The 26,915-nt window shown below is 40.5% G+C and overlaps 1 protein-coding gene across 6 annotated transcripts in view; it reads right to left on the bottom strand.

Moving 5' to 3' along the window:
- Positions 1–26,915, bottom strand: part of LOC140464909 (uncharacterized) — a 188,261-nt gene that overhangs the window by 57,507 nt on the left and 103,839 nt on the right. For 2 of the 6 annotated variants that reach the window (XR_011955014.1, XM_072560515.1), the window contains exon 1: positions 7,134–8,138. The exons of 2 other annotated variants lie outside the window; for them this stretch is intronic. Coding sequence is in view for 3 of the 4 variants with exons in the window: in XM_072560515.1 (XP_072416616.1) it covers positions 7,134–7,757 (624 nt within the window). In the remaining variant the exon portion in view is untranslated. Of the gene's footprint in view, positions 1–7,133; positions 8,139–26,915 lie in introns of those variants that run through there. 2 more of the 6 variants (XM_072560514.1, XM_072560517.1) reach the window with 1 other exon arrangement.

The following is a 26,915-nucleotide window of genomic DNA, read 5'->3' as shown; positions in this document are numbered from 1 at the left end:
GTCATGATAGAACAAAATTATGGGCTGACTTACTATTAAATTATACAAGTGGACCTTGTAGAATATGAGTTCCCTGACTGGGGCTATTAATCTGGCAGATACAAATAGGAGTGTGAGACATCCTGACACTCTGAGAGCTGGCTGTGAGTAAGCTGGATCAGTGTCAAGGACCTTCCATATTTAAATAAAGGGTGACTTGGTAATGGGATACTGGCCTCTGTGATGTTAATTCAGTGGTGACGAGAGTAAAGCATGCTCCTGAAGAAATGTATTAAATGGTATTCATACAATGAATCTACTACATAACTATAAGGTCAGTAGAATAAAACCACGGATGCTAAAATAAATATTAGGTAATATCTTTATTCAAAAGATGATAACTGTTTAAATGAGCTACAGATATGGTCATAGGATCAAATTAATTAAGGTTTGGTAAGTTTAAATACAAGAGGTACAAACTATAATTGCCTAAATAGACTGTTCTTGTTCTGCACATCATTATATTGTAGTGAGAAAACAATGGATCTGCCCCAGGTTATGTAATTACTTGGGTGGTTCCGAACAATATTTAGTGTTTATAGAGTTGGCACTTACAGCTGCACTGGATAAGTATTCCAACTGCAGTATAAACTGCCAGTCATAATCTGGGTATCTACACCCTTCATTGACACAATCTGGAGATGAAGAAGGAAGCACCTCTAAAATATTGATCATTCTATAATTAACTAACAAGTAATGATATCAAAGTCAGAACTATCCCTTAGCAGTTTAACCATCTTTATTCATTCTAAAAGTTCTTACTGAAATTTGAGACTGAATTGTATTACAAACCAGCAAAGTGTCAATTTTGGTGAATTTCATGAAGGGTTCCTCTTCATGAGCCTTAGCGAGATTTTCTGCATTTTTCTGGAACTCAAGGAACCTTACCTATGCACCCAGCCTCTCTGGCCCCCACTCAGTTCATTTCCCCTCTCACAAGAGTTTTAAGTACCCACCACTGCTGGGACTTTTTGGGAATCTCAGGACTGGTGCCACATTTAAAATGCTGTTGTGCATAAGGTCAAGCACAATCAGTCCAAAGCTGTCCTGCACAGTTTGTGTGAAATACCCAACACATGGCAGACAGAAAGAAATTGGCACTCTGCTTTGCCAACAGGTTCTTGGAGGTCATGGTGGATGGCATGGTACATCTTCCATTAGGTGGTCTTCTTCATTTAGGTCGAGGGGATCACACCATTGGATCCTACAAGCCTGCTCTGAGGTTGATACCTGATTCAAAGGAATGCACAGCAATGCAGAAAGAAGATCAACAGGACCTCTGCCAAAGTTCCAGCGTAAGTGCCACCATCTTCTCTTTTTTACTTCACACTCCTTCTGTCTCTGCCTGCACCCACCTGTACTGCACATGGAGTAATTATTGCCGGGTGTCCCCAAGATGTAGGGCCGCAGGAACAAGTGACGAGCTGGAATAGCCAGATAATTGCTCTGACTTTCACGTTGGGACTTGTCAACATCTAATTTCTATCCATTGGGTGGGAGAATGGGCAACAGCCCATCAATGAGGTCAGATTAAGTGATAATGATACTAATGTTAATGCACGCATGCATGTAAGCCTCTTGCTATTCACTAGTGCAATTCTTGTCTCACTGTTCAACACGTTTGAAGAGGGGGACTTTTGTTTTCGAATCTTATTGCTGCTGATCTCACCCAATATTCCCAACTTTCTCACCAAATTCCACGTCTTTTAGGAGCTGGGAAGATTTCGTTATTGGATCCAACACTGGTTAATCTTTGAGTGTAAGGTCAGCATCATCTCTTTCATGGCACAGTCTGTCCACAATACAGTTTTTAATGATGCATTAAATGGGAAAAGGTCAATCAATACTGACATAACAAGTAGTGAATGGAACAGATGGTCATTGCTAAAAATAATAAAGTTCAAAATACTCCATCGGTAATTCAATATGTGCGCTCAAACCTTCTGGCAGAACTTTGAGTCATTTTCACATCAGATGCAGTTTTAAGCAATTCATAGATTCTCTCTAATTGTTAGTTAATATACTTTAAGAAGGAATAGACTGGAGTTGGTTTCTGGTTCAAAGCCATCTCCTTCATTTAACCACCTAATGTTAATGAAACAATACTCCTTTAATTAAAAACAAATGTTCACTTTCTTTCATTGGATGTAAAAGAAATGGAATATTTAAAGCTCTTTGACTAGAGTTTGTTTTCAGGAGTTTCCATTGAACTAATCTCCTCAATAACAGATTTGGAGCAAATTTGTTGCAAAATAATAAAACAAAATTGTGTTTTTTATTTTCTCTCTTAGCAATTTTCATCCTTCAGCTGTCATTGATCAAGACTGGGATACATTTAGGTGAGAGTTGACATCTCAGCACTTTGATCAAGTGGTGATCATACTCTTTTTGGCAATCATCTTGCTGTACTGGGCAGGAATCAGAAGTGGCTACACTGTTTTCCTTTCCCAGATCATGAACTATTGTGAGCAGTCTTCCCTGCATCTGCAATTCAACTCCAGAGCGACAGTGATTGGATCAGCACATGGAATAGTAGGGAAGGAGCACAGCAGTGGAAACTTGAGAGGAAGAGGCAGAGTGAAAGTTGCAAGTAAACAAGGAAGGAATGGCGGAAGAGATAAAACATGTCAATATAAGCTGAGAGCAAGAGATGAAATGGGGTGAAGGCTGTCTGTAGGTATTGGTAACTGAGTAAGAGGTGAACAATGCATGTAGAAACTGGAAAAGGGGGCTGAAAGGGAAAGGAATGAGTGAGGAAAAGGAGTAGGTGAAAATAACTAACTTGAAATGAGGAACAAAGCAGGAATTAATGGGCAAGAATTGTAGTAAGAACACAAAGGCTCGCATTTTTTGAGGAGACTGATTGAGAGACTATCAACAGGAAGCGGTTGAAGAGGTAGTTTCCTGTTAAGTTGGTGGGAGATGGTGACAGACAGGTAGTATTCTTGTGAATTCAGGAAGGATAGGAGTGCCTCTGTAAATTGGGCCAAAGATGGTTAGAGGGAACAAAGTGCCCCTGTAAAAGGAAAGATTAATTTTAATATAGCATTTTTGGTCTGTTGACTGTGGATTAAACCAAATGTTACTGAGCTTCTATAGAATGCTTTTAGATTGAATATGTGCTGTAAAGTTAATGTTTGTTGTTTCGTTATTCTGTGGATTATTTTTATACCACCACGTGATATATTCACAAAGGCTTTTATCCTAGGAATGCTACGGAAGGCTTCCTTCTAATGTCCATTGCGAATTCTATGATGGCAACAAGGAGACTCACTTTGTGAGAATGCTGTAAAATACAGAGGCCAAGAAATCCACATTTCGGTTCTGCTGGGTTCGCACTCTTCTGTTCTTGTCAAATGCAACAGTCAATATCTCACATTTGACAATGAACACATACACTTACGGGAACTAATACAAGAGATCAGGATGCACAGGTGCAAAGTTCCAAAGCTGGCTTTTATCCAAGATAGGAGACTTGGCAAGGGAGCAGCAGCTTGATTTTTCATGATCTGTTCTTGTAATGTAACATCAATTAAAAAAAGACAATAATGTTGGTCTGTTGTTATAATATAGGCAATGTACAAATACTATAGCAAAAACTGCTACTGGAGTTTAAATAATACATCCATGAATGACCCTAAGTTAAACTAAGGAGAATATACAAATATCAGAACATAAGAAGCAGGAGCAGAAGTCAGCCATTCAGCCCTTTGAGCTATCTCTACTAAGTAATAAGGTCACAGATGATCTCCTACTTTAAAACCATTTAGCTGTACTATCTATTTATAGTGGGTTATGAGAAGATTTGTAGCTCAGGTTGAGGTTCTGGATGTAGGTTTGCCTCCGGATAAAGCACTGGTGGTGTAGCCCGCTTTCTATTTATATGTTTGAGTTTCCTTGGTGTCACCACAGGAAATGACATTACCAACTCAAGTATTTCATTCGGAGGCTCACTGAAGATGTTACCTAGTATGGTGACAAAATGTCTAAAAACCAACTTTCCAGTTCAGCAAGCAAACCTACCTCCACTATCTATTTATCTTTTGATGTTTTTAATATGTAGAAATCTATTAATATCAGTGTTGAACATACTCAGTGACTAAATCTCCACAGTCTCTGGGCAGAGAATTGCAGAGATTCACCACCCACTCAGTGCCTCCTCATCTCAGTCCTAAATGACCTGTTCCCTAGTTCTATACCACTCAGTCAGGGAAAACAGCTTTTCTACTGTGGTTTCCTGTAAGAATTTAGTATGTGTGAATGAAATCAATCAACTCTCATTATTCCAAGTTTTCAAGGTAAGCCTGGAATCTTGCTGAAGCTAGGCAAGCAGGCCCCAATAAGGTTGGGGGTGGGGTGTGTGTGGGTGGCGGGGAATAGGCAGAATATTGGGGGAGCTAGAGTGGACATGACAATGGGGAGAACAAATGTAAAAATGGAATGATCTGGTCAGGAGGCAAAGATGTCAAATCTTCCACCCCCCCCACCCCTCTCCATCCCTGCCCCCACTCTTTGATCAGACACCAGGAAACCCTGTGAAACATATTAGGCTGGATACTTGGCACAGCCTCCCACTGCTGTAGATTAAATTTCACCACCAGTGAGCACAAAGACCCTTAGTGATGGTGTTAGGAATCAGTTGATTAAAAAGTTAACAAGGACCCTGCTATCATCAAAATGAGTTTCACAGCATGAATCTAAGAAAAGTCAAGCAAATTCACAGAAGCAAAGTGCTCCAAAAGCTGACAGTTCAAGGGCTACCCCAAGGCCTTAAGACAGGCAAAAACTGTGCACATAAAAACAGAGTTATCAACGGTGATGGATGTCGAAAATATTTAGCAACGATGGGTAACATTTCCACATTGAAAGAGTCTGATCAGTTCGGAAAACCGTCCAGATGATCTAACTGATCTCAGTTGACAATCTCTCTGATGGGAACTCCATGGTCAATGGGCTATGAAGCTAAAATAAACATGTGGAAGATGTTATTTGTACCTTGTGTCGACTGTTGCTTATGACAGCTGGACACAAAACAGGTCTGGAGTTATTTATTTAATATATTGCCACCTGTACCTAGGAGCAGTGAAAAATGGATAATGTAACCACGTTCCGGCACAATCTTGGACTACAGAATAAATAGTAAAATACTGAATAAATTAACATTGAATTGACATTACTGAAAACTGAAACTGCTTCAAGAGTTCGCCTTTCCCTCTCCGTAGACTCGACTCTCCCTGCTCCGCCGCTGTGTGACATCTTTCCCCCCGGGCTCCTGGCGATGTGCTTCTTATCTGCAGCTATGGTCAGCATCGCTTCCGTGTCCGCGCCAGCTCGGAGCTGGGGGACGGTCACGCTACACGGGTCCCTCACCTCCACTGACGGGTCCAGGCTCCCATGGGGTCCTCACTCGTCTTCTTGACACCGCCAGCTGAGATGGAGCCGGGATTGAGATACACGGTGGGGGTGGTGGCAGGAGGAGGCTCCAGGGCAACCAAAGTAACAGGCACGTTACCAAACTGGAAAGACAAGGAAGAAGCTGTGTGGTTGAGCAGCTGACCTCTGCTACCATGGTGTGTGTGTGATATTACTATAGATCTCAGCAGTCATTCTTTGGTGCAGTCTGTGAGGTGTGGCATGTTTGGTGGATAACCTTCAGTTGGATTTCGTGTTCATCTAGAAGTCGTAGAAGAGAGCTCCTTCCACACATCTTCACATTCTTCATCTCCAATCTAAATACCCAGGCCTTTGCTCCCATACCTCCCCCCCACCACACACCACCCCCGGTGTTTTCTGCCTGATCTTTTGAAATGTAGATAAACATAGTTGAAAGAGTTCCCATGGTAACTACTTGGTTTGCTACAAGTGAAACATGCAGCTGACAACTAAAAACAACTCACAAGTTGAAAATTATTCAAAATACAGACCAATAAAGCACAACAAAAGTCACAAACCCAACACTTCTTTGACCAGTAAGTTTCAAAAGATTAAATCTCTCTATTTATAGCTATTGGCAGTAATGGAAAAAAACATGATGGAAGCAACATGGGTGACTTTGGAATAGGAACAGAAATAGCTGGGGAAATTTCGCAGGTGGTTTCAAGTCCAGTGACCAAATGTTAACTCTGCTTTCTGTCCACAGATGCTGCCAGACCTGCAGAATATCTCCAGTAATTGCTGTTTTTGTTTCAGGTTTCCAGCATCTGCAGTTTTTTTTGGTGATTTTGATGTGGGACCAATTTATGGAGCATTGCTCCAAATTAATAAATCAAATAGTGATCATGCACATTGAAAAAGGCAAATGTTTTAATGCTTCTGAATTTGATGTACTCAATGAGCTAGTCCATAGATGGTTCTCACCGTAACAGAGCAGCAAGGAGAAGGTTTTGGAGGATGAAGTGGACTCTTTCACCTCAAAACCAGTACTGGGCATCCCTCAAAGCCTCAATCTGGACTGCCTTTATCAGTAACTCCAATGCTACATTGAAGAGCCCACATGTCCTTTCTCTTGAAGTAGGAGCCATGTTGCCCCGTGTCATCTTTAAACACTCCATTGCCATTTGCTCCACAAATATTAATTTTGATCAGCTTTTGAGAGCAAACTTATTGCTGTCTTACTTCAGTGCCTCGATTCAGACAAGTTGGAATTGTGAAATCAGCAATTAGTACCAAAATCGTAATTTGGAGATGCCGGTGTTGGACTGGGGTGTACAAAGTTAAAAATCACACAACACCAGGTTATAGTCCAACAGGTTTAATTGGAAGCACTAGCTTTCAGAGTGCTGCTCCTTCATCAGGTGGTTCAGTGCTCCGAAAGCTAGTGTGCTTCCAATTAAACCTGTTGGACTTTAACCTGGTGTTGTGTGATTTTTAACTTTGTACCAAAAACCTTGTGGCCAAAATCCCACTGAAAGACATAGCACCTATAACCCCCTAGTAAGGGATGTTTAAAAAACCCCAAGGCATTAGCACCTAACATGTCAGGCATTGAGGCCTACTTTACAATAAGTATGAGCTTTTTGGAGCGCAAACAGGAGAAGTGGAAATAAATTGTTGGACGGTGCGTTTAATATTGCTGGAAGTGTGTACAAAGTTACCTTCTCTCTTTTCCTTCTTAATGCCAACTTTTGGGAGGCGATTCCCTTTCTGAAGGTTCGCTGCGGATCACCGCCTCTCCCCCTTGATGCGAATTGGCCTTTGAGAATAAACTCAGCGATTCTGGAATTTTTCAAGGTCTCTCCGAGGTAGTTGATGACTTGCTGTACTCCGACCAGCATACCCTCGATTCCGTCTATCTTCTTGGTCTGTTCCCTGGAGCTCTGGTTCAACTTGGACAACAGATCAGAAAGGTCGGCGGGAACACTTGCACTTTTCTGCTCGCCTTCACGGGGGACGCTGACCTTTGCCACTGCATCCTCTCTGTCGGCCGTCAGCATTTCCACCTTCCGTCCAATTTTGTCAACGTCTTGAGTGATGCTGTCCAACTTCTGGACGACCTTCTCCTGGACGCCGAGGAGTTTCTCTACCGTTTGGCTTAACGACTCGAGTTTAATGTCCATCACACTGAGAGCATCCCCGGAGGTACCCCGAGTGCTCTCCGACAACCTTGTGGAGGGCCCCGTGATGACTGGAGGCCCTTGGTTCTGCATGGCGTTGGAGTCAAACACTTTGGCCAAAGAGTGCACCAAGGTGTTTGAGTTCTTCCTCGGCGGCGTGTTCATCGCGACCCGTGTGACAACTGAAGCTAATTCACTGCCGAGAGGAGCAGAGCACCTTCCAATCAGGTCAAAAGGATGTCAGTTTTCACCAGCCTACAGCAACGACAAAATCCTTCGGGATTATGTTATCCCTTTGCTCCAGGAAGACTCCCTGTGAGTTTCTTCTGTGCAGCCTTGGAAATGTCTGTCTGTGCCTTAATGACTGCACCGCACACTTTCAAATGTTTCCAATCCACACAGCAAAACTCTTTGGCATTCAAGTGCCTGCAAATGATTCCAACAGGCGTTCAGACAAATATAACTGAGGCCACAGCCTGGCGGGTGACCGCTCGCAATCCTTTCTGCTCACTCGCCTTCCTTTGTTCCTTGATGTATTTTTTAGACGCACACAATGGCCGCATTTAGCAGTCGCAAACTGACATTGAAATTCCCATTAGCCCCCCCCCACCCCCAAATGCACTTTATCCTGTGACGTTAGCACTGAAATGAAGGAGGCTATTTGGGTACTTGGTGGCATTTGGCAATGCGCATCTTGCTTGACATTTGAGATACTTTAGAATGCAAAGCCATTTCCACTGTACCTTTGCTCAGTACAATGGCCGAGTGATGCACAATGTGATTTCTCCTTTGAAAAATCGGATTGTTCGGTTTTCTCTGCAATATTTTGACTGTAGGCTGGTGAAAACTGACATCCTTTTGACCTGATTGGAAGGTGCTCTGCTCCTCTCGGCAGTGAATTAGCTTCAGTTGTCACACGGGTCTCAATGAACACACCGCCGAGGAAACTCAAACACGTTGGTACACTCTTTGGCCAAAGTGTTTGACTCCAATGCCATATAGGCATTCAATTGTTTTGGTACTGGTGAAGACAGAAGAGTTATTTCGGCCGGATTTAGAATGACTTTGAAAGCGAGGCTTACATAGACACAGAAGTGCTCAATTTTAAAATTCGAAATAAACCAATTGTTAAGAGTTCTTAGCATGCACTTGGCATGAACATATGTCAACGAAAGGCAGAGTTGTTCAATGGTTTAAAAATCAGGTTCCAGCCTCAATTCTAGGGGATTTTACATCAGGCCTTAGCTGAGTGTTCAGTGTGGTGCTAAGCTGGTGCTCTGCTGTAGGAATTGCCATCTCGGGGGGACATATCCGTTCGAAGGTACTGTTCATGGAACAGCAAGAAATTTCAACTGAAGATCCTGGTCACTATTCTTCAGCCAATGTCACTAAGTTATTGATTTTGAAATAATTTAGGACATCCTGAAGTTTGTCTGAAGTGTGACCTTGGTTGCGATGTGGGGAAATGTATGAGCTATTTGGTGCATAGCAAGATCCCACAAACAACAATGATATTCTGTGTTATAGAGTCATAGATAATGGGATAACACTCCCAATTCCTAATGAACTGCATTCCCCGATTGCTAATGGATCCACGGCGGGATTTTTTGCTTTTGTCAATCTATTTCAGCTGACTTTCCATTTCTACTCTTCCCTGCGCGAGTTTAGTATTTCAGCCTCTCCGCTCTCTGGAAGGTCTTGCCAAGACTCCTCCTCAATTAATGCTGGAAACCTTGTTCTTCCTCCATTCCAAAATACTGTCTCTTCTCCTCCCTCAAAATCACCACTCCCAGTTTCCAATTCTTTCCCTCCTCTGGATTTCAGATTTCTCTTTGTTGTTCCTTCCCTTAGCTCCCATTTTATTTCCATCAATTTCCTCATTCCTTCTCCCTGTCTTGCTGTCCACTTCCCATTTCAAAGATGTCTCTTCCCCCCCTCCCTGTTCCCTCAGAAGAGGCTGGAAGTTGGAGGAAGCCATAAAGTTGGGTGCTCTGGAAGCAGTGCTGGCATTAACTCAGAGGCAGGGAAGACATTGGGCGTCCACCAGCCCTTGGACCAACTGAAGCCCCTGAGTGGCCAATTAATGGCCACTTTGGGGCCTCCTCCCAGGGCCACTGGTATTTCATGTGCAGGAGAGTGTCCACATAAGAGGGCTCATCTGGCAGCCTGTCTGAAAACTGTGAAAGATTTCCCTTGTTTGGTTGTTCTGCGTATAACAGAAGCTCACACATAATAGTCCCCCCACAGGTGCTCCCACCTCACCAACCTGATTGTCTTACTCAAACTCGTCCTCCAGCACCCTCACAAGGTTCAGCCTCTTCAGCGGGTACTGCCAGTCATTCTAGTGGCAACGACTCCACATAGCACTGTTGGAACTAGAGAGATGCCATCCCTTGGGACAGAGGTCTTGCCCTGAGCCAATGAGTAGGTTAATGATCACGTCGAGGAGGAATTTATTCCTGACCTTTTAGCAAGGAAGGCAGGGCCACCACCTCAACATAAAATCTGACCACAGCTTTTGTTCATCTTCCATCGTGGATTTGCAAGTTTTGCTTAAATGGAAGACAGTTTATTTATTTTTTTCCTCCTCTCCTTCAAACCTTCCTGCTTTTCCCCAGTCATAAAATGATGCAGCACAGAGGATGGCTATTCAGCATGGTTTACCTGCATTGCCTGTTTGAAGCAGCAATCCAGTTAGCCTGTACTACTTTTCCTTGGTTTTCTGCTTTCAAGTATTTATACGATTTGTTTTTGAATGCTACTGTTGAATCTGTTTCTACTGCTCTTTCAGTGTTCATTCTCGCTTACAACAACCCACTGTATAAAATAAAATTACCTCACTTTGCATTTGGTTCTTCTGACCTTAAATGACCATGAATCCATATTATCCAGTTGGTGACTCTCACGCTGTTGGAAATATTAATTATGATTATGAATAACAATGTCATTGGCTTTATTTTAACATCTTTATCAACACAGTTAATTCCAGCATTGAAATAATGCTATTTGAGAAAACCAACCAATTATTTCCTTTCCCTAACTCTCTCTCAGTAGTTTTTCCTGAAGTTGATGTTGGTGCAACACAAGGGAAGTTTTTGCCACTTACTGAGTCTCCAGCGACTGGCATCTGAATATCTGTTCATTTTGCATGGCCCTGGCTGCATGTTGTAAGGTCGGTATCATCATGACTTATAAACATCCTTTTCTGGCCAGCTATAATTTGGCAATGCAGAAAGCCTCATTCAAAGATCACCCACAGACACTTGAATTTCATCCTAGGCTGCAACTCAGAGGAAATTAGATCTGAACATAAACTCAGTGTTGCATAAGACTTAGCATTGACCTGAAATGTTAACTCTGTGAAAACAGCTGAAATGTCTAACAGGGTGAATAATGTTTCAATATGTAAGACCACAAGATGTAGAAGCAGAAGTTGGCCATTTAACTCATCAAGCCTGATTCATCATTGAATGAGGTCCTGAGTGACTTGAAAATCCTCAAATTCACTTTCCTACCTTTCCCCCAATGCCCTTGATTCATTACTGACTTAAATTCTATCTATCTCAGTCTTGAATATATTTAATGGCACAGCCTCCACAGCCTTCTATGGTAAGGAATTCCACAGACTTACAACACTGTCAGAGAGAGAATTCCTGCTTATTTCTGTCTTAAATATGTGATTATACCTCTTGTCCTAGACTCTATACAAAGGAAGCAATCTTTCTGCATCTATTCTGACAAGTCCTTGTATGTCTCAATTTAACTGTAAATTTATTTTATTTCTGTAATTAAATCTTTTTTTGAAGCATTTTTCTGTTGTTACCAATACAATTTGAAACTCACATCAACAAACTGTCCCATTCAGTTCTTTCACTAACATTTTTCATAATCGAACACACACCATTGATGCCCATCAATTGCACAGAGCATGCTTTATATTGTGGTCATGTTCACCAGAACTATCTGAGATGCCTTGAATAGATTCACTGCCACCAATTCTTACTGACGTACTTACCTGTTACTGATGCCACATGGGGAAGGATGCCCATATAAAATTTTTCACAGAACATCAACAAACATTCAGACCATTCACTCAGTAGCAGCAGTGTGTACTATCTGCAAGACACACTGAAGAAATTCTCCAAGATTCCTTTGACAGCTCCTTTCGAAACCCACAATCACTTCCAACTAGATACATGCGAAGACCACCACCTGCAAGTTCCCCACCAAACTACTCAGCATCGTAGTTTAGATTTAGAGCATAGAACATAGAACAATGCAGCACAGGAACAGACTCTTTGGGCCACCACATCTGCACAACAATGATGCCATTTGAAACTAATCCCACCTGCCTGCAGGTGTTCCTATCCCTTTATCCCCTGACTGTACATGTGTCTGTCTAAATCCCTTGTAAACTTTGCTATCATATCTGTTTTAATTACTTCCCTGGGCAGCATGGTTCAGAAATCTACCACCCTCTGTGTAAAAATGTTTCTCGCATGTCTCCTTTCACTTTAGCCGCTCTCGCCTTAAACCTTTGCCACCTGGTATTTGGCATTTCCATCCTGGAATAAAGACTCCACTGTCCACCCTATCCATGCCTAACATTTATATATTGTAAACTTTGTTTTAACTGGCACCTTCTCAACCAACACTCTTGACAAACCATCAAAAACTATATTCAATTTTAAAGTATGACTGACAGTGATGTGTATACCCTCTGCTTTACATTTCTATTACTTACTGCATGTTTTTACATTGATTTTAGGAAGTAAATTGATGTTTTTACATAGATTTTTTTTGGGGGGGATGTTGGTGTCTGGAACCTTTGCTTGTTCAGGGTTTACTGCAATTATGTGTACCTCTTGATTATCTGGAATATTTGATCAACTTGCACAACTCTAGTCCCATAGATGCCAACGCGTAAAACAGTTGCTGTACTTCTGGCAGGTCAACCCTCAGCCTCCGACACTGTAGCAAAAACAATCCAATTTTGTCCAATCTCTCTTTATAGTTAATACACTCCAATCTCGGCAACATTCCTGTAAATCTGTTTTGCACCCTCCCTGAGGTCCCCAATCCTTCCTTTAGTGTGACTTGGAAAAATATTGTCACTCCTTTAAAAATCTTGGAATTTCCTCCCAAAATGTATCGTGGGTCTATAATGTACAGAGGAACCTCGGTTATCCGAAGGACACAGGCAGGGAGTATTTTGTTTGGTTAATCGAAAGCCGGATAACATAGTTTAGCCGAGCATCGGGACCTTGCAATCTTGCTGGATAAGCCAATCTTCGGATAATTGAATGCCGAATATTTGAGGTTCCTCTGCATATGGACTGTAGTAGCTCAAGAAGGCACCTCACTACCACCTTCTCAACGGCAGCTAGAATGGGCAGTAAATGCTATCAATGACACCCACATCATGTGAATAGGCTCAAACTTGATAAACAGTAAAGTTTTATTACATAGGCCATCACACTTCTGAGGAACAAAGTGATAAAAATCCACAGCATCATGCTCTGCACTAAGCTCACAGTTTATGCAGCAGTTCATGGTCCTCACCCTCCTGAGTGCAACAGGTGCGTCAAATCCTGAAGAGTTATCACCAGCGCTGTTTTCAGGAAGTCCTGCATATCTGCTGACAGGATAGGCATACCAAGCTAAGAGTCCTTTCCAGGACAAATATCACCAGTATCGGGCTCAGCAGCTACAATGGGTGGGCCACATTGTCTGCATGCCCAACACAAGACTCCCTAAACATATGCTCTACTCCAAGCTTCTCAATGGTAAGTGATTACTAGGAGGGCAGAGGAAATGCTATAAGTGACCCTGGAAGTCTCTCTAAACAGATGTAACATCCACAGCCACACACAAGAATTGCTTGCCCTTGAACATGCAAACTGGAGAAAAAGCGTCCGCAAAGGCACCAACTGCTGTGAGTATCACTAAGTGGAGCACATAGAGGCCAAGCACATAGCAATGGTAGAGGCTCCAACCTTGTTCCCATTATGTGGCCAATATGTTGCAATTGTATAGTATACTTAATTTAGTGAGCTGTGACTTATGAGCAGCGAAATATACATCTGCATGTGACAATTTAAGACCGTTAAAAACAATTCTAGATTTGGAGTGACTTCTGCATTCAATAGACCCCGACCTTTGAAAGGGGAAGTAAACTATATTCACTTAATTCATATTGTTCTATTGTAGAAGGCAGTTAGTACGAGATAAGTTATCTGGCATCCTGAGACCAGCTCCATCCAACAAGCAGTGGAAAGAATGCACAGAAACCAGAGCACCTACCCACCCTGCTCCTCAAACACCACCTTCCCCACCTGTAGCAGAGTGTGCAGCACCAGAATATGTCTATTCAACCACAGCCATAGTACCCACAGCCCTCGGAGTGGAAACAAGTCATCCTCAACCCTGAGAGACTGCCAAAGAAGAAGATTACATTGTACTTAAGACTTACATTACATCTGAGAAAAATGATACTCTCTTATGAGACATCAGCTTGAGATAAGAGTAAGTCCATGTTACTGTTAGCTACTGGTACACAACTAGCTTGGCATAACAAGTATTTAACTAGTTAAACTCTGATTAAACATTGGTTAGCTCCTTCCAGGATCAGCCCATTATAGCATGATGGATGGAGCTGGTCTCATGATGCCAGATAACTTATCTCGTACTAACTGCCTTCTACAACAGAACATCATGAACAAAACAAATTAAGTGAATATAGTTGATTTCCCCTTTCATAGGTTGGGGTCTATTGAATGCAGAAGTCACTCCAAGTTTAGAATTGTTTTTGGGGTCTTAAATTGTCATATGCAGATATATATTCTGCTGCTCATAAGTCACAGCTCACTACATTAAGTATACTATATAATTGCAACATATTGGGTGAACACTGAAATATTTGAATGATTCCTAATTTCTATGTTCTGTGGTATTCAGTATGTTTAGTCAATTGAATATATGATCAACAATTTTTAACTGGTCACCTGAACCAATTACAATTTTTGATTTCATAGTCTTATAACACCTTTGGAGTATGTGTGACATCTCTATGCACAATTGTGAAGGTGACACAATGTGTGTCTCCTAGATACGTGGGTCTTATAGTTCTGTAGAGGTTGGAGAGCTTTTAGTGGGAGGTCTTGTCACAACGTGGGTATTGTCCCTGTCCTGGAGCCAGAAACTCTGGGTGAAAGTCCCACTCCAGAACTTGATGATATTTGTAACATGGCCACACATGTTGAGTATCAATCTGCAAACCCTTCCAAAATACACAAAGGGCAGTGAGACTAGGAAAGATTCCTGGTTGGCCACATGATGGGAACAAGGTTGGAGCCTCTACTATTGCTATCCATAACTTGACTACAACGTGCACATTAAAGTGCATGTTGCCACAGCAACCAGTTTGTATAGAGTTCAATCAGCAGTAAATCTCTTCTCTGTAAGAAAATCCTACTTCATAGATCATATTTAAAGGGATCCCCCAGCATTTAAAAAAAACAATCATTAACTCAGATTTACTAATAAGGCAGGTGCTGCACAGATCATATGGAGGCAATTACACAGGGTGGGAATGAATCAAGGAAATATTTTTCTGAGTTGGAAAACTAAATAAATGTGTTAAAGTTCATGGTAGTGTCAATTCTAAATGATATGTAGAAAGAACAGAATTTTTTATGTTCCATATTGTTTAACGTATGCAGAAAATGTAGACCATCACAAAGAATGTTAGATTTGAGTGCATAGATAAAATCCTAAGATTGTCTCTTGATCTGTTGGCAGTCCCTAAGATTAACTACCAAGGATGCAATGTGTTGCTGAATTTATTAGTTACAGTGGCTCAGTGGTTAGCACTGTTGCTTCACTGTGCCAGGGACCTGGGTTCGGTTCCTGCCTTAGGTGACTATCTGTGTGGCGTTTGCACATTCTGTGTGGGTTTCCTCCCACAATCCAAAGATGTGCAGTTTAGGTGAATTGCCCATGCTAAATTGCCAATGGTGTTAGCTGCATTAGTCAGAGGTAAATGTAGGGCAGGGGAATGGGTTTGGGTGGGTTGCTGTTTGGAGGGTCAGTGTGGATGTGTTGGGCCGAATGGCCTGTTTCCATACTCTAGGGGATCTGATCTAATCTAAAAACTATATTTTCCTGTTAAATGAGTGAAATCTGCAGTTAGATGTTTCTCTGCACTCCCATTTCGAAGTGATAGAAAAAGAGATGACATTGAACAGTGTGGCCTCTCTCTGTAACCCAATTTTCCCCTCTTATCACTGCTGGAAATGCTGCCAGCCATGGTTTCTACTAGCAGGGTGAGCACACTCTGGGTTCATTGCCCATTTTGTACTTTACATTCTTGTTCCTGCCACTCCTGAATGTCCTACATCCATAGGTTTGGGTTAAGACTGGGATGGTTCCAAATGTACAAAACAGAGAGAGAGCCCCTTACAATGGCCTCTTCTTCCATCAACTCTCCAGTATTTCTTAAATCTTGAAGATCATGACTGAGTAGAGGTACTTTCTGAATATCTTGGGTCAGCCTTAAAGGCCCAGTGGCCCATTAAGAGGCCTTTCGCTAACTTCTAATGTAGTTCTAATATAATAGGACTTTCACTTTACCCTAAACTGCAAGCATATTGGAAGACCCATGCCAGCTTGGTAGGAATAATCTCTGGAAAACCTGATTGTCACAGATGTGTATTCATAATATTACATATGTTGCAAAGACAGCTAATATGCCTTTAAAATGGACACAAGGAGTTTATGAAAAGAACCCTCAAAGACACATGAAATCTCTTGTGAATTCAATGGTAACTAATTGAAGACATTCAGGCTTGTTATCGTAAGAATCAATCACAAAATATCATTGAATAATTCAAGAATTGTCCCTCGAACTCGCAAGATGTGTGTGAAGATTCAAAAGCAAAAGCAAAAGCAAATGGGGGATCATTGCAAGTAATTCCAATGCAACTGACTTTGCTTTGTAAAACAATGATTCATCAAAATGACCATTTGCAGCATTTTGTTTGATCATGATAAACTTGGCTGGAAACAGTCATTATGAGGAGAATCATCTGAGAAAGTAATCTTGAAACTAACCACTATTTCTCAACCAGGAGACAGAGGATGGTATCCAGGTGCTGTACTGCAGCAAGAGCCACAGCCTGCAGTGCTATTATAGTGAAACAGAGGAGCTTTCACTCATTCCCAGGATTTGTTTTTTTTTTCAGTGCATATGAGGAAACAACCTCCAACTATTCAACTACATAAACCATCTCATATGCTGAATCTGACTTCACGTTTCAAATCTTACCATTCAGATGGAGAATCTTCAGGGCAAAGCCTTGTAATGATAGTGAGACTGATTGAGCTTTCACCTCCACACATAACTTTAATTCTTACTTGCTTTGAATGCTTAGTTCTGTATGTTAGCTAATAACTGTCTCGTTGTATTTTACTTACATAACTTTGAGCAATAGCTGTGAAGTAAAATACCTTTTGATCTTGCTTAAAGCATAATGCTTAAAGAAATTCTTCGTTCACAGATTACTCTGAAGATGGACTGTTGGATCGATGTCACCTAAAGTCAGAATTAAGCCTGAAGCTCAAGTTAAGTTACACAAGACTAAATTTAGTAACAACTGGTTATGCATGCTTTTAAATGATTTCAAAAAATCAGTTACAAATATCCTTTGGTATAGCAGATTACCAAAGAAACTGAATGTAATTTGAAGGTCAACCTGTTTTAATAACAATGTTAGCTACCCAAAAAAAAAGTCAAACTTATACAACAAAAGCCTTTGTTCACATCTCTCCCCACATGCCCTATAATGAGTCAGGATTTTCTGCCCTACAATTTAATGCAGGGTCAAGTGGTTGCATTTTTCCATCTGCTTTCAGAATGTTTGAATATTCGTTGTTAATGTCTGGAGGTGTTGGATGTGGTGAAGTGTCTTCTACCTTGTGACTCTGAGGTGTGCAAACTGGCTGGTGTTTCAAGTCAATGTGCAATTGGATACTGAACTCTTTGTCACTAGGCTTTCAGTTATTGTCTGGATTTCACAAACCAAAGAACAGTGGCTTCATTCAGTTCTGGATATCATTAACCTACAGAGATTAACATTGAAGCAGAAAGGTCAATTAATTCAATTTGAACAAGCATGGAGCTCATTTGAAAATTATGTGATTGCCAAAAAGGAAAAGAGACCACCATGACACTATCTGGAGACAATTAGGACCAAATGGACTGACAGGTATAGTCTGGACATAAGTAAATCAGAAAAATAGTGGATTATAATGGAAAAATATGAGAGATATTGTTTTGTTTTCTAGGTAGCATGTAACATTGTTACTATTTACCTATAATCCTACCAGAGCCATTATTGCATTAAGATGTTTGATATGATAGTTAAACAATTAATAAAGCATAACAATTTACTAAGTGCCTGGGAATAAAGGCACTTTTCAAGTATATCCCAAAATAGTTCAAGTACTATGAACTACTCTGTAGGTCAGTGATTTGTTGTAAAGTAACTGAGGCAAAACATTTAGCACACATTAAGCTACTGCAGCAGTAATAAAATAAATGTTGTGTTGAAACAGTCTTTCCCCATTCTGGGTTGCATGACCAGCAGTGTGGGCTGTTAGTTCAATTGGCTGGAAGGTACCATGTAGTCAGTTAGTTAGCCATTCAGCTTGGTGTATGAGGTAATCATAATAGAAGTACATTCAATGCCTGGACTATATGTATAAATCTGAAATATATTAATTCACATAATTCAATGGTAATAAACTTCCAGATATCTGTCTCAATATGAACCTGAGACTGTGTGGTATATGTTTAATGTGTTGATATATTGGAAACAATATCACTGAACATTTTTGTCTCCATCAAAACAAGACCAACTATGTGTTTCCAACTCTGTAAAGTCATCCATCCATACACTATCTGCAAAAACCCATACCTGTGCTTCTCACATAACTGTTCCGATATTGCCCTGTTTGACCACTCACTTTATATTCTCTGTAAACTTCAACTTAATGAAAACTCTGCTGCCCCAATACTTTCTTACACCATGTCCCATTCACCTTTCAGCACTATTCTCACTCAAGTACGCTGGCTTCTATTCTAGCATTGCTTTGAATTTAAAATGTTCAGCTCTATGTTCAAATTTCTTCCAGCTTTACAACTTTGTAATCTCTTCCAGTCAAGACCCAATATTCCCACTAAGGCACAAGATTGAGCAAGCAATCAGCAACCTGAAAGTCTCTAAGATGACTGTGCATAAGTCAATTACCTGCATTTCAACACTTTTGTGGCTGTAAGCTGTACAAAATAAATTGTGGCAGACATGTACTAAAATAAAACATGCAAGAACTTTAAAAAATGAATTAACAGGCATGTTTGTGTACCCTGAATTCTGTGTTTTTTCAATTCTAGCCTCTCATGCATCCAAAATGTTCATCATTCCAACATTGCTGAATGTAAAAAGTCCCTGGGTAATAGGTTTTAGAATTCCTTCCCTGAGCCACTTTTCCTGCCACTCTCCCTCTTTCTCTTTGTTTAAGACACACTTTAAGAATTACCTGTCTGCCGAAGTTTGGTCATCTTTCCTTAAACTTCCTTATATGACCTGGGGTTTAACCTTTAGTGTTATAATGTTTTTGTGAAGCATTTCTCTTCTTTAGATCTGACCTTTTATGCATCTTTGACTTTAAATGGTTTCCATTTATTTTACCTGTTGGTGACTGTGCCTTAAATTGCTCAAGACCTTCAGAACTTCCTCCCTACACCTCTCTGTCTTGCTATTGTGCCTTCCTCTGTTAGAACAATGCTAAAACCTATCTCTTTGATCATCTGAGTTAACATTTCGAGTGGTTCTGTGACATACTTTGTTTTATAACGCTCCTCTGAAGTGCCTTGGGATGTTTTAGCAGGTTAAAGGCGCCGTATAAATGCAAGTTATTGTTGTCAGTCAGCAAGTTGACCAGAGATTCTTTGCCGACACTGGGGTGTTCATGAGATCAAAGAGCCTTAATTTACATTTATTTTGGGAGGCTCCAACATAAATTAAGCTGCCATCTCAATTGCTTAAATAGATAGCAGTGTTGAAATGATTCAGGGGTGGGAGGGGGTTGAGCCTACTGTTTGGATTTTAACTCTCATTGTACCTGGTTCCAGCTGGGTGGAGGGTGTTTGGATTCCCCCATTGTTCAGGCAAGAAATTAAACAATTGAAACCTGGTCATGCACTGAACAAAAGCCTTTAGGTATCCGCTCAAATCTTACCAAGAGATGAATGAGAAGTTTAACAAAGGAACAGTAAGTCTCACAACAAAAGTGAGAGACAAATTGCAACCAAGATCACTTGCTTTAGTAGTCCTGCCGATGGCTGTTAAACAGACACAGGGGTCCTCTGGAACATAATCCAGGGTGCTGTCTGAACATGCATCTGTCAGGTCACTTGTATCACCTTCTGGACAGCTGGGAATTCATCCAATTCAGGATTACAGAAAGTGGCAACATGATAGGATCGCACTCTTTAATCATACTGCTGGCTCTCCCAAAGTTCAGACTGAAACTGGTGGCACTCGCATTGCGATTCTCACAGTTAACCCTTTGAAATTTCTAAGCAGAAAAGGAATGCCATCTCCAAATAGCTTGCCAACTGATCTAAATGGATCTGCATGTGAATGGCAAATTTTGCAAGCAGTTGCCATGATGCATTTCTGTTCAGGAATTCCAATCTCTTGTCTATTGAGGGGAGAGAGACAGAGAGAGAGAGAGAGAAAGAGAGAAAGAGACAGGTGGTTTCTGGAGAATTAGGGTTACCCTATGTTACTGACAATCACAGCAGCTCTGCAAGTGATGAGAACACAAGCTGAAGATTCCAATGCCTTTGGCCTCTGAAAGAACTACAGGATTCTGCAATTAAGGAGGTGTACTGTAATACTTGCTGAAGCACATCTACATGCAGGGTGTCATTTTAACTCCCATGCCTGCATGGGGTTTGTGCTGTGTGAGTAGTTAAGATCTTAACAGAGCCAGAGAGAAAGGCTGAGGTAGTGATTAGATTTTTGTAGGACCAGAATTTACTTGGCAAATTCACAACCCTGAACTTTATTAGCACACCAATAAAAAAGGCACTGTACATTATGTCAAGGACAATACATCATGAGTTGTGAATTGCTGCTATTAGATTTTCACTACTGAGTTTCCAAAACTGGGGTCTCACCATCATTCGCCCCTTTAGTTTCAATATATTGCTGAATTTGTGTTGAAAAAAAACCAAGATATTTTTAGGCTGTTCATTGATGTTGCAAGGCTCCTGTTAATGCCACGATTTATGGTCTGGTCATGAAAATAAATTTCTCTGGCCACAAAAGAGGTCCAATTGAATTCATGCAGCTTTAGTTGTGCATGATAAATTATATCTAGGGATTTTTCTAAATATCTATATTAATTGACTGATTCTCTTTTCTTTCTCATGAATCCAATCTTTCTTTCCCTCACTTTATTTCACTTTCTGGGTCTAAGTTGGTGCTAATTCACTTTAGTTCCTTCTCTGACATTTCCTCACTTTCTCTTTCTATCCTTAAATTTCCTCAGTTAGGAAGATAAACCATTCAGCATTCAGGAGATCCCAAGTACCCACTGACTTATCAATTACCATTTCCACAAATTTGCAATGGGAAAATCATATGATTCGAAAACAAAAGATAGAGATTGGATTCACAGTGCTTCCAAGTGAAACCCAGATACATTAACTTCTGGGCCATTATGTTTGGTGAGACCAAAAACAGTGGCTCCTACAAGATCATTAGGCTTACAAGTAGCTCTCCCTTTTTGATTTAGTTTAACTTGAAAGAATAGAGTCTGTGGATGATACGCTAGGTTTGATATGGCAATGACAGCAAATTCACTTTCGTCCTTGCCAAACCAACAACAACTCTGTGAAGCCTCTGTCATCTCACACTGCAAGGGTTCAACAAAAAAGTAGTAAGTATCACAGCTTGGTCAGTTTAAAAGGCAAGTGGTTGAAGTGAAATGGTAATATCTCTGGAACATGTCTTGAGATGCAAAGTTTGTATGGTTTGTAGAATATTTCATTGCTCATTTACAGTTGAATGTCATGGACTGTATTGTATTTCAGATGATGTCATGAAATATTTTTCAGTCAGACTTGAAGTCTGATCTAATCTACTGTCCTGAAAACAAGTTCATATACTTTTGCACTAGAACAGGGTTATCATGAGGAGAGAGAGAAAAAGAGAAAGAATGTAATAAATACTGTGCTAATAAGACATGCCTGTTTGAAAGTCTTGTTTAGTTTCAAATTTTGGTTGTAATTTCTGATTTCCATAAGTTGAATTTGCTTGAAGAACCTACCAATTTAGCACTTGAGCACTGTTCTTGGAGCTGCAAATCAATGCTCCATACATCCTCTTCCACTGAAGGCATAAGTTTGTCGGGCTACCTCACAGCAGCACAACCTGAGGCGGCTCAGGGACTCAGAGACATATTCTCTGAAGCTGCACTGGAGGTCCTGACGGAGGAGATCCTCCAGAAGGACTGATTCCCCCATTAAGCTACAGCCTCAGAACTAAAGGAGGTTTCCTCTCCCTCTTGTCCATCTTTCCTACTGCAGATGGTGCTGCTGTGTCTGGCCTCATCTCCTCCTCCCATTCTTCTTTCAGATCAAGCTGGACCTCTGGCAAGAACCCCTCCTTCCGCAGGCAAATTCTGCAAAGTATCCAGTAAGATGGGGTAGCACACCATTTACTTTCTATAAGTGAAGTCCTTTAAGATTCTTCGCCCAAAATGTGGCTTGAATGTTGATGAAGTGTTTACCCACTGTTACAGAAAGTTTCCTTAAATATCTTGGAAATCCTCTTCCAGCTTATTATGTCACCAAGTAGAGAGTTGGTTAGTTCAGTTGGCTGGACTGTTGGTTTGTGAAACATCAATATCACGGATTCAATTTCTGTGTCGACCAGAGTTGCCATGAAAATCCAGCCTTCTCAACTTCACCCACAACTGAAACAAAATGATTCTCAGTTAAACCCACCACTAGTCAATTCTTCCCACTAAGAGGGTAACCTATCAACCTGTAAGACAATGACAACTTTCACACCTCCAAGTAAAAGCTGAGCAGTTTTCAATTCACAGTCAAAATCCTCACCAGTAGCTACCAAGCTCATGGAGAAAGTGAGGACTGCAGATATTAGAGATCAGAGTCGAGAGTGTGTTGCTGGAAAAGCGCAACAGATCAGGCAGCATCCGAGGAGCAAGAGAAGTGATGTTTTGGCCATTCCTGACGAAGGGCTTATGCCTGAAACATCGATTCTCCTGCTCCTCAGATGTTGCCTGACCTGCTGTGCTTTTCCAGCACCACACTCTCTATCTAGCCCATGCCAAAATCTTTCAGTCCTCAGTTGGGCCTTCCAAGTCCAGAAGTATATATTGCCAGCATGCAAGGCTACATAGTAACTTCTCTCTGAAAATAAATGGACAGCCATTATGGAGCTGTTGCAAATATTGACTGTTTCATCTTAGAAGGAGCTAGTTGGATAAATGTTCCTAGTCACAGTCAAATTCAGAGTTGTTATCAATGCTATCTTCTTCCTGTTCGGAAGCTGTAGTTCTCCCAGCAGCAGACAGCAGGTTTCAATGAGGATATCCAAACTGCAGTGTAAACATCTCACACTCTGTACCTCACTGAGGATCAGTCAGGAGACTTGACCCTTGAAAGTCATGGACTCATAGAAAGAGCCTTACTGACCCTGCCCTCTCACCTTCAGCAACTTGAACTGCTGTGTTGTCCCATTCAGTCTCTCATTCATGCTCTAGTCCAAAGGGATACTTACCAGTCCATCCATATCTGGGAGTACAATGTGTGTGCAGAATTCTTTGATTCGGGGCAAAGTCCTACATCACATTTTTATACTCCATCTATACTTCAGCAACTTTAGATAATTCTGGAAACCACCAAGTACTTCCACAAGCACAACAAGAGCCAAGAGAAATCAATCAGTCAGGAAGCAGAAATGCAGGTTGTCAATCCCTTTAAATAGTGCTGATGGAGAATGTTCCTGAAGCTGAACAAAGTGTATACATTTAAAAGATGCCTTCAGCTGAAACATGGAGATTCAAATTGGCAGCCTTGACATTCAAATTGGCATTAGGTGTTGATTAACATCACAAACTGTCTACAGAACAACCTCGATTACCCAAATGAGATGGGCAGGGAGTATTTTGTTCAGATAACTGATTATTCGGATAACGTTGTTACAGGACCTTGAGTTCTTGTTTGGATAATCTAAGGTTTGGATAATTGATGTTCGGATAACCGAGACTGTCCCTGTATTTGCAAAGGTTCCTTGTGCACATGCTAATGAACCTCAGCAAAATGGCTCTGAAAGAATTTGCATGTGCTGTGGATATGATTTTTAAGGCATAATTAAGCAGTCAAAGCTGAAAAATCAGGCACTTTGGAAATAATGTTACAGCCTCATTCTTTCTTTTCATTTAAAGAATGGCTAACCCAGTACGGGCCTCAACCATTTACAATCTATATCAATAACCTAGAAATAGAGACCAAGAGGTATGCTTGATTTCATTCTGGTCTCAAATCCACTTTCCTGTCTGCACCATCACAACTCCTTCTCCTCCGCCACCATAATGTTATTTATCAAAAATCTACGTAGCTAAATTTACCAAAGACACTTCGATAACTAGGAAAAGAAAGTAAGCTGTCAAGAGGAGCTAGAAAACAATATTAAACAGTCGAATGAGTGGGCAAAAATTTGGCAGATGTAGTGTAATCTATAAACCTGTCCAACTTGAAGAATAGAAATGCAGACACTTTTTAAATAGTAAGAGATTGCAGAACACTGAGCTGCAGAGGGATTTGGAGATGATAGTACATGAAATCAAAGTCAGATCAGTCATGTTCAAGGACCAAATGATCTAAACTCCAATTTTGGATGTTTTCATATGCTGGGTATGGTTAGACATGACCTGGGTATTGTGAGAGTGGAAGTCCCTATTGGTATAGCACATCTTTGAGTTAGCATGCAATACCCGCAAGGTCAAGTTCTCTGTCAATTACACCTTTCACAGTGAGGAAATCTGCAATCCTGGCAGAGAAGGATTCTTGTGCGATTGTACAGCAAGCTGTTAGGAAAACAAATGGAATATTGGAATTTACTGCAAAGGGAATGGAATATAAATGCAGGAAAGTTGTATACAGCTTTCCAAAGGCTTTGTAAGATCACATTTGGAATACTCAGCACAATTTTAGTCTTCTTATTTAAGAAAGATTATAACTGCATTAGAAGCAAGTTATAGAAGGTTCACTCCACACATTCCTGGGATGAGGACATTATTCTATGAGGAAATAGGATAGATTATCCCATGAGGAAATAAGAAATAAATAGGCTGCGCCTGTACTCAGTTGAGTTTAGGAAAATGAAAGGTGATTTTAATAAATCATATAAGACCCTAATGGGATTTGTTAAGAACTCTTTTCCATAGAACATAGGGGAGGCTGGGTCATTGTACTTACTTAAGACTAAGTTGCATAGAATTTTGATAAACAAGGCAGTCAAATATAATGGGGGAGATAAGAATGTGGATTTGAGACCTCAGTCAGATCAGCAATGAATTTACTGAATGGCAGAAGACTTGAAAGGCCGAAAAGTTTATTACTGCTCGGCAGTCCTATATTTCTAAGTTCCAATGCTAAGCAACAGCTGCACTGATATTGAATTTGATACATTCAAAAATTAATTTGGTATAAGGAATGCAGTGATCGGAGAAAATAGGATGTGGATATGTTTTGCGAAAGAGCCTAAACAATTTAAACTACATTTTCCAAATGTTGATGGCTTTGGGGTGCAGATATTTGAATTACCCTAATGTTGAATGTCTATTAATAGCAAAGAGGGCAGTACACATTACCAATGCTTATTTTGGAAATACAGTAATGGAATTTGGCTGTATTTTGATCTAAACATATTATTAGGTGGCAAAAAGTGACAGTGACAGTGACACTAGTAAGTCTGCAACATATTGATAACTTGCAAAGCACAATGGAAATTATCAAAAGGCTGTCTCTTGGTGAGTTTTCACCACTCTCTTTACCCTAGCACCTGTTATTTAATGACAATTATAGACCTCTATTTCCATGATGCACAAAACTGGTCTCTCATTTTTCACATTATGTAATCTATCGTTATCTCGGCAATGGTTACATGATCTCAAGGGCATGCCATACAACACGCATAGAGCATACATTATTTAAACAAGGGGTTTTGTAGAACTCAAAATGATGTACGCACAAAAACAGATTGTGTTGACATGTTCTAATGAAAGGGATTCTATAAATAAAATGCTCTTCATGGAAGACAACTAATGTGTACACACTCACACTATTCATGACAGCTGCAGAATTATGCCTTTCTATCATAAGAAATTTAGTCTTGAAGTAAAGTCTGAAATATAAGACATGTAACCAAGCAGCTTGTACCAAAAAAGTCCTGAAATTGATGCGAATTGCTCATTTAGCTACGCGAGTCACAAGGCAATTATACTGAGTATCATTCACGCTAAAATATTTATTAAAAATATGTTCCTGTACGGTTGACCCTGCTATGACTAATATGGTAACTGGAATCACACTGTGTTGTTAAACAAATAGCTTAGGGCAGATTTGCACTCCATCAGTAGCATTGGTGTGAAACAATTGACTTCATACTGATGCTTCAGTTACAGGGTAAATGCAACCTGAGTCCACATAAGATTAATCAGAGAAGAAAGTTTCATTACATTTGTACAGGAGTCAACTTGGTTTAGGAAGTAAACCATACATTGCACCAATACAGCACCTGCAATGGAACTCAAAACTAATTTAACAGTTTTTTTTTTGTAACTTTCTTCCTTTATTTAGAATGTCTGAATTGGTATGAAGAAAAGTAACATGCCAATTAAATGCAACTCTCTTACACCAAGTGTTTGCAAATGGGACTAGATTAGTTTAGGATATCTGATCGGCATGGATGAGTTGGACTGAAGGGTCTGTTTCCATGCTGTACATCTCTATGACTCTATGACCATGATCGGAAATTTCTTGCACAGACTGCATTTTCTAGCAATTTCTTCAGTAGACATTCCTAAGAAAAGCATTTCATTTCTATTCTGCTAATTATAAAAACAATACATGTGAAATATTATGTTCATTACACAGGCATTATACTTTTAATAGATGAAATTATTCACCTATGTAAAACTTATTGGCTCAAGCTTCAGTTC

The sequence above is a fragment of the Chiloscyllium punctatum genome, chromosome 41 (assembly GCF_047496795.1).
Source record: "Chiloscyllium punctatum isolate Juve2018m chromosome 41, sChiPun1.3, whole genome shotgun sequence".
In the NCBI taxonomy this organism is placed as follows: domain Eukaryota; kingdom Metazoa; phylum Chordata; class Chondrichthyes; order Orectolobiformes; family Hemiscylliidae; genus Chiloscyllium; species Chiloscyllium punctatum.
Note: the sequence above shows the minus strand (reverse complement) of the source record. Positions and strands in the feature narration are given on the sequence as shown.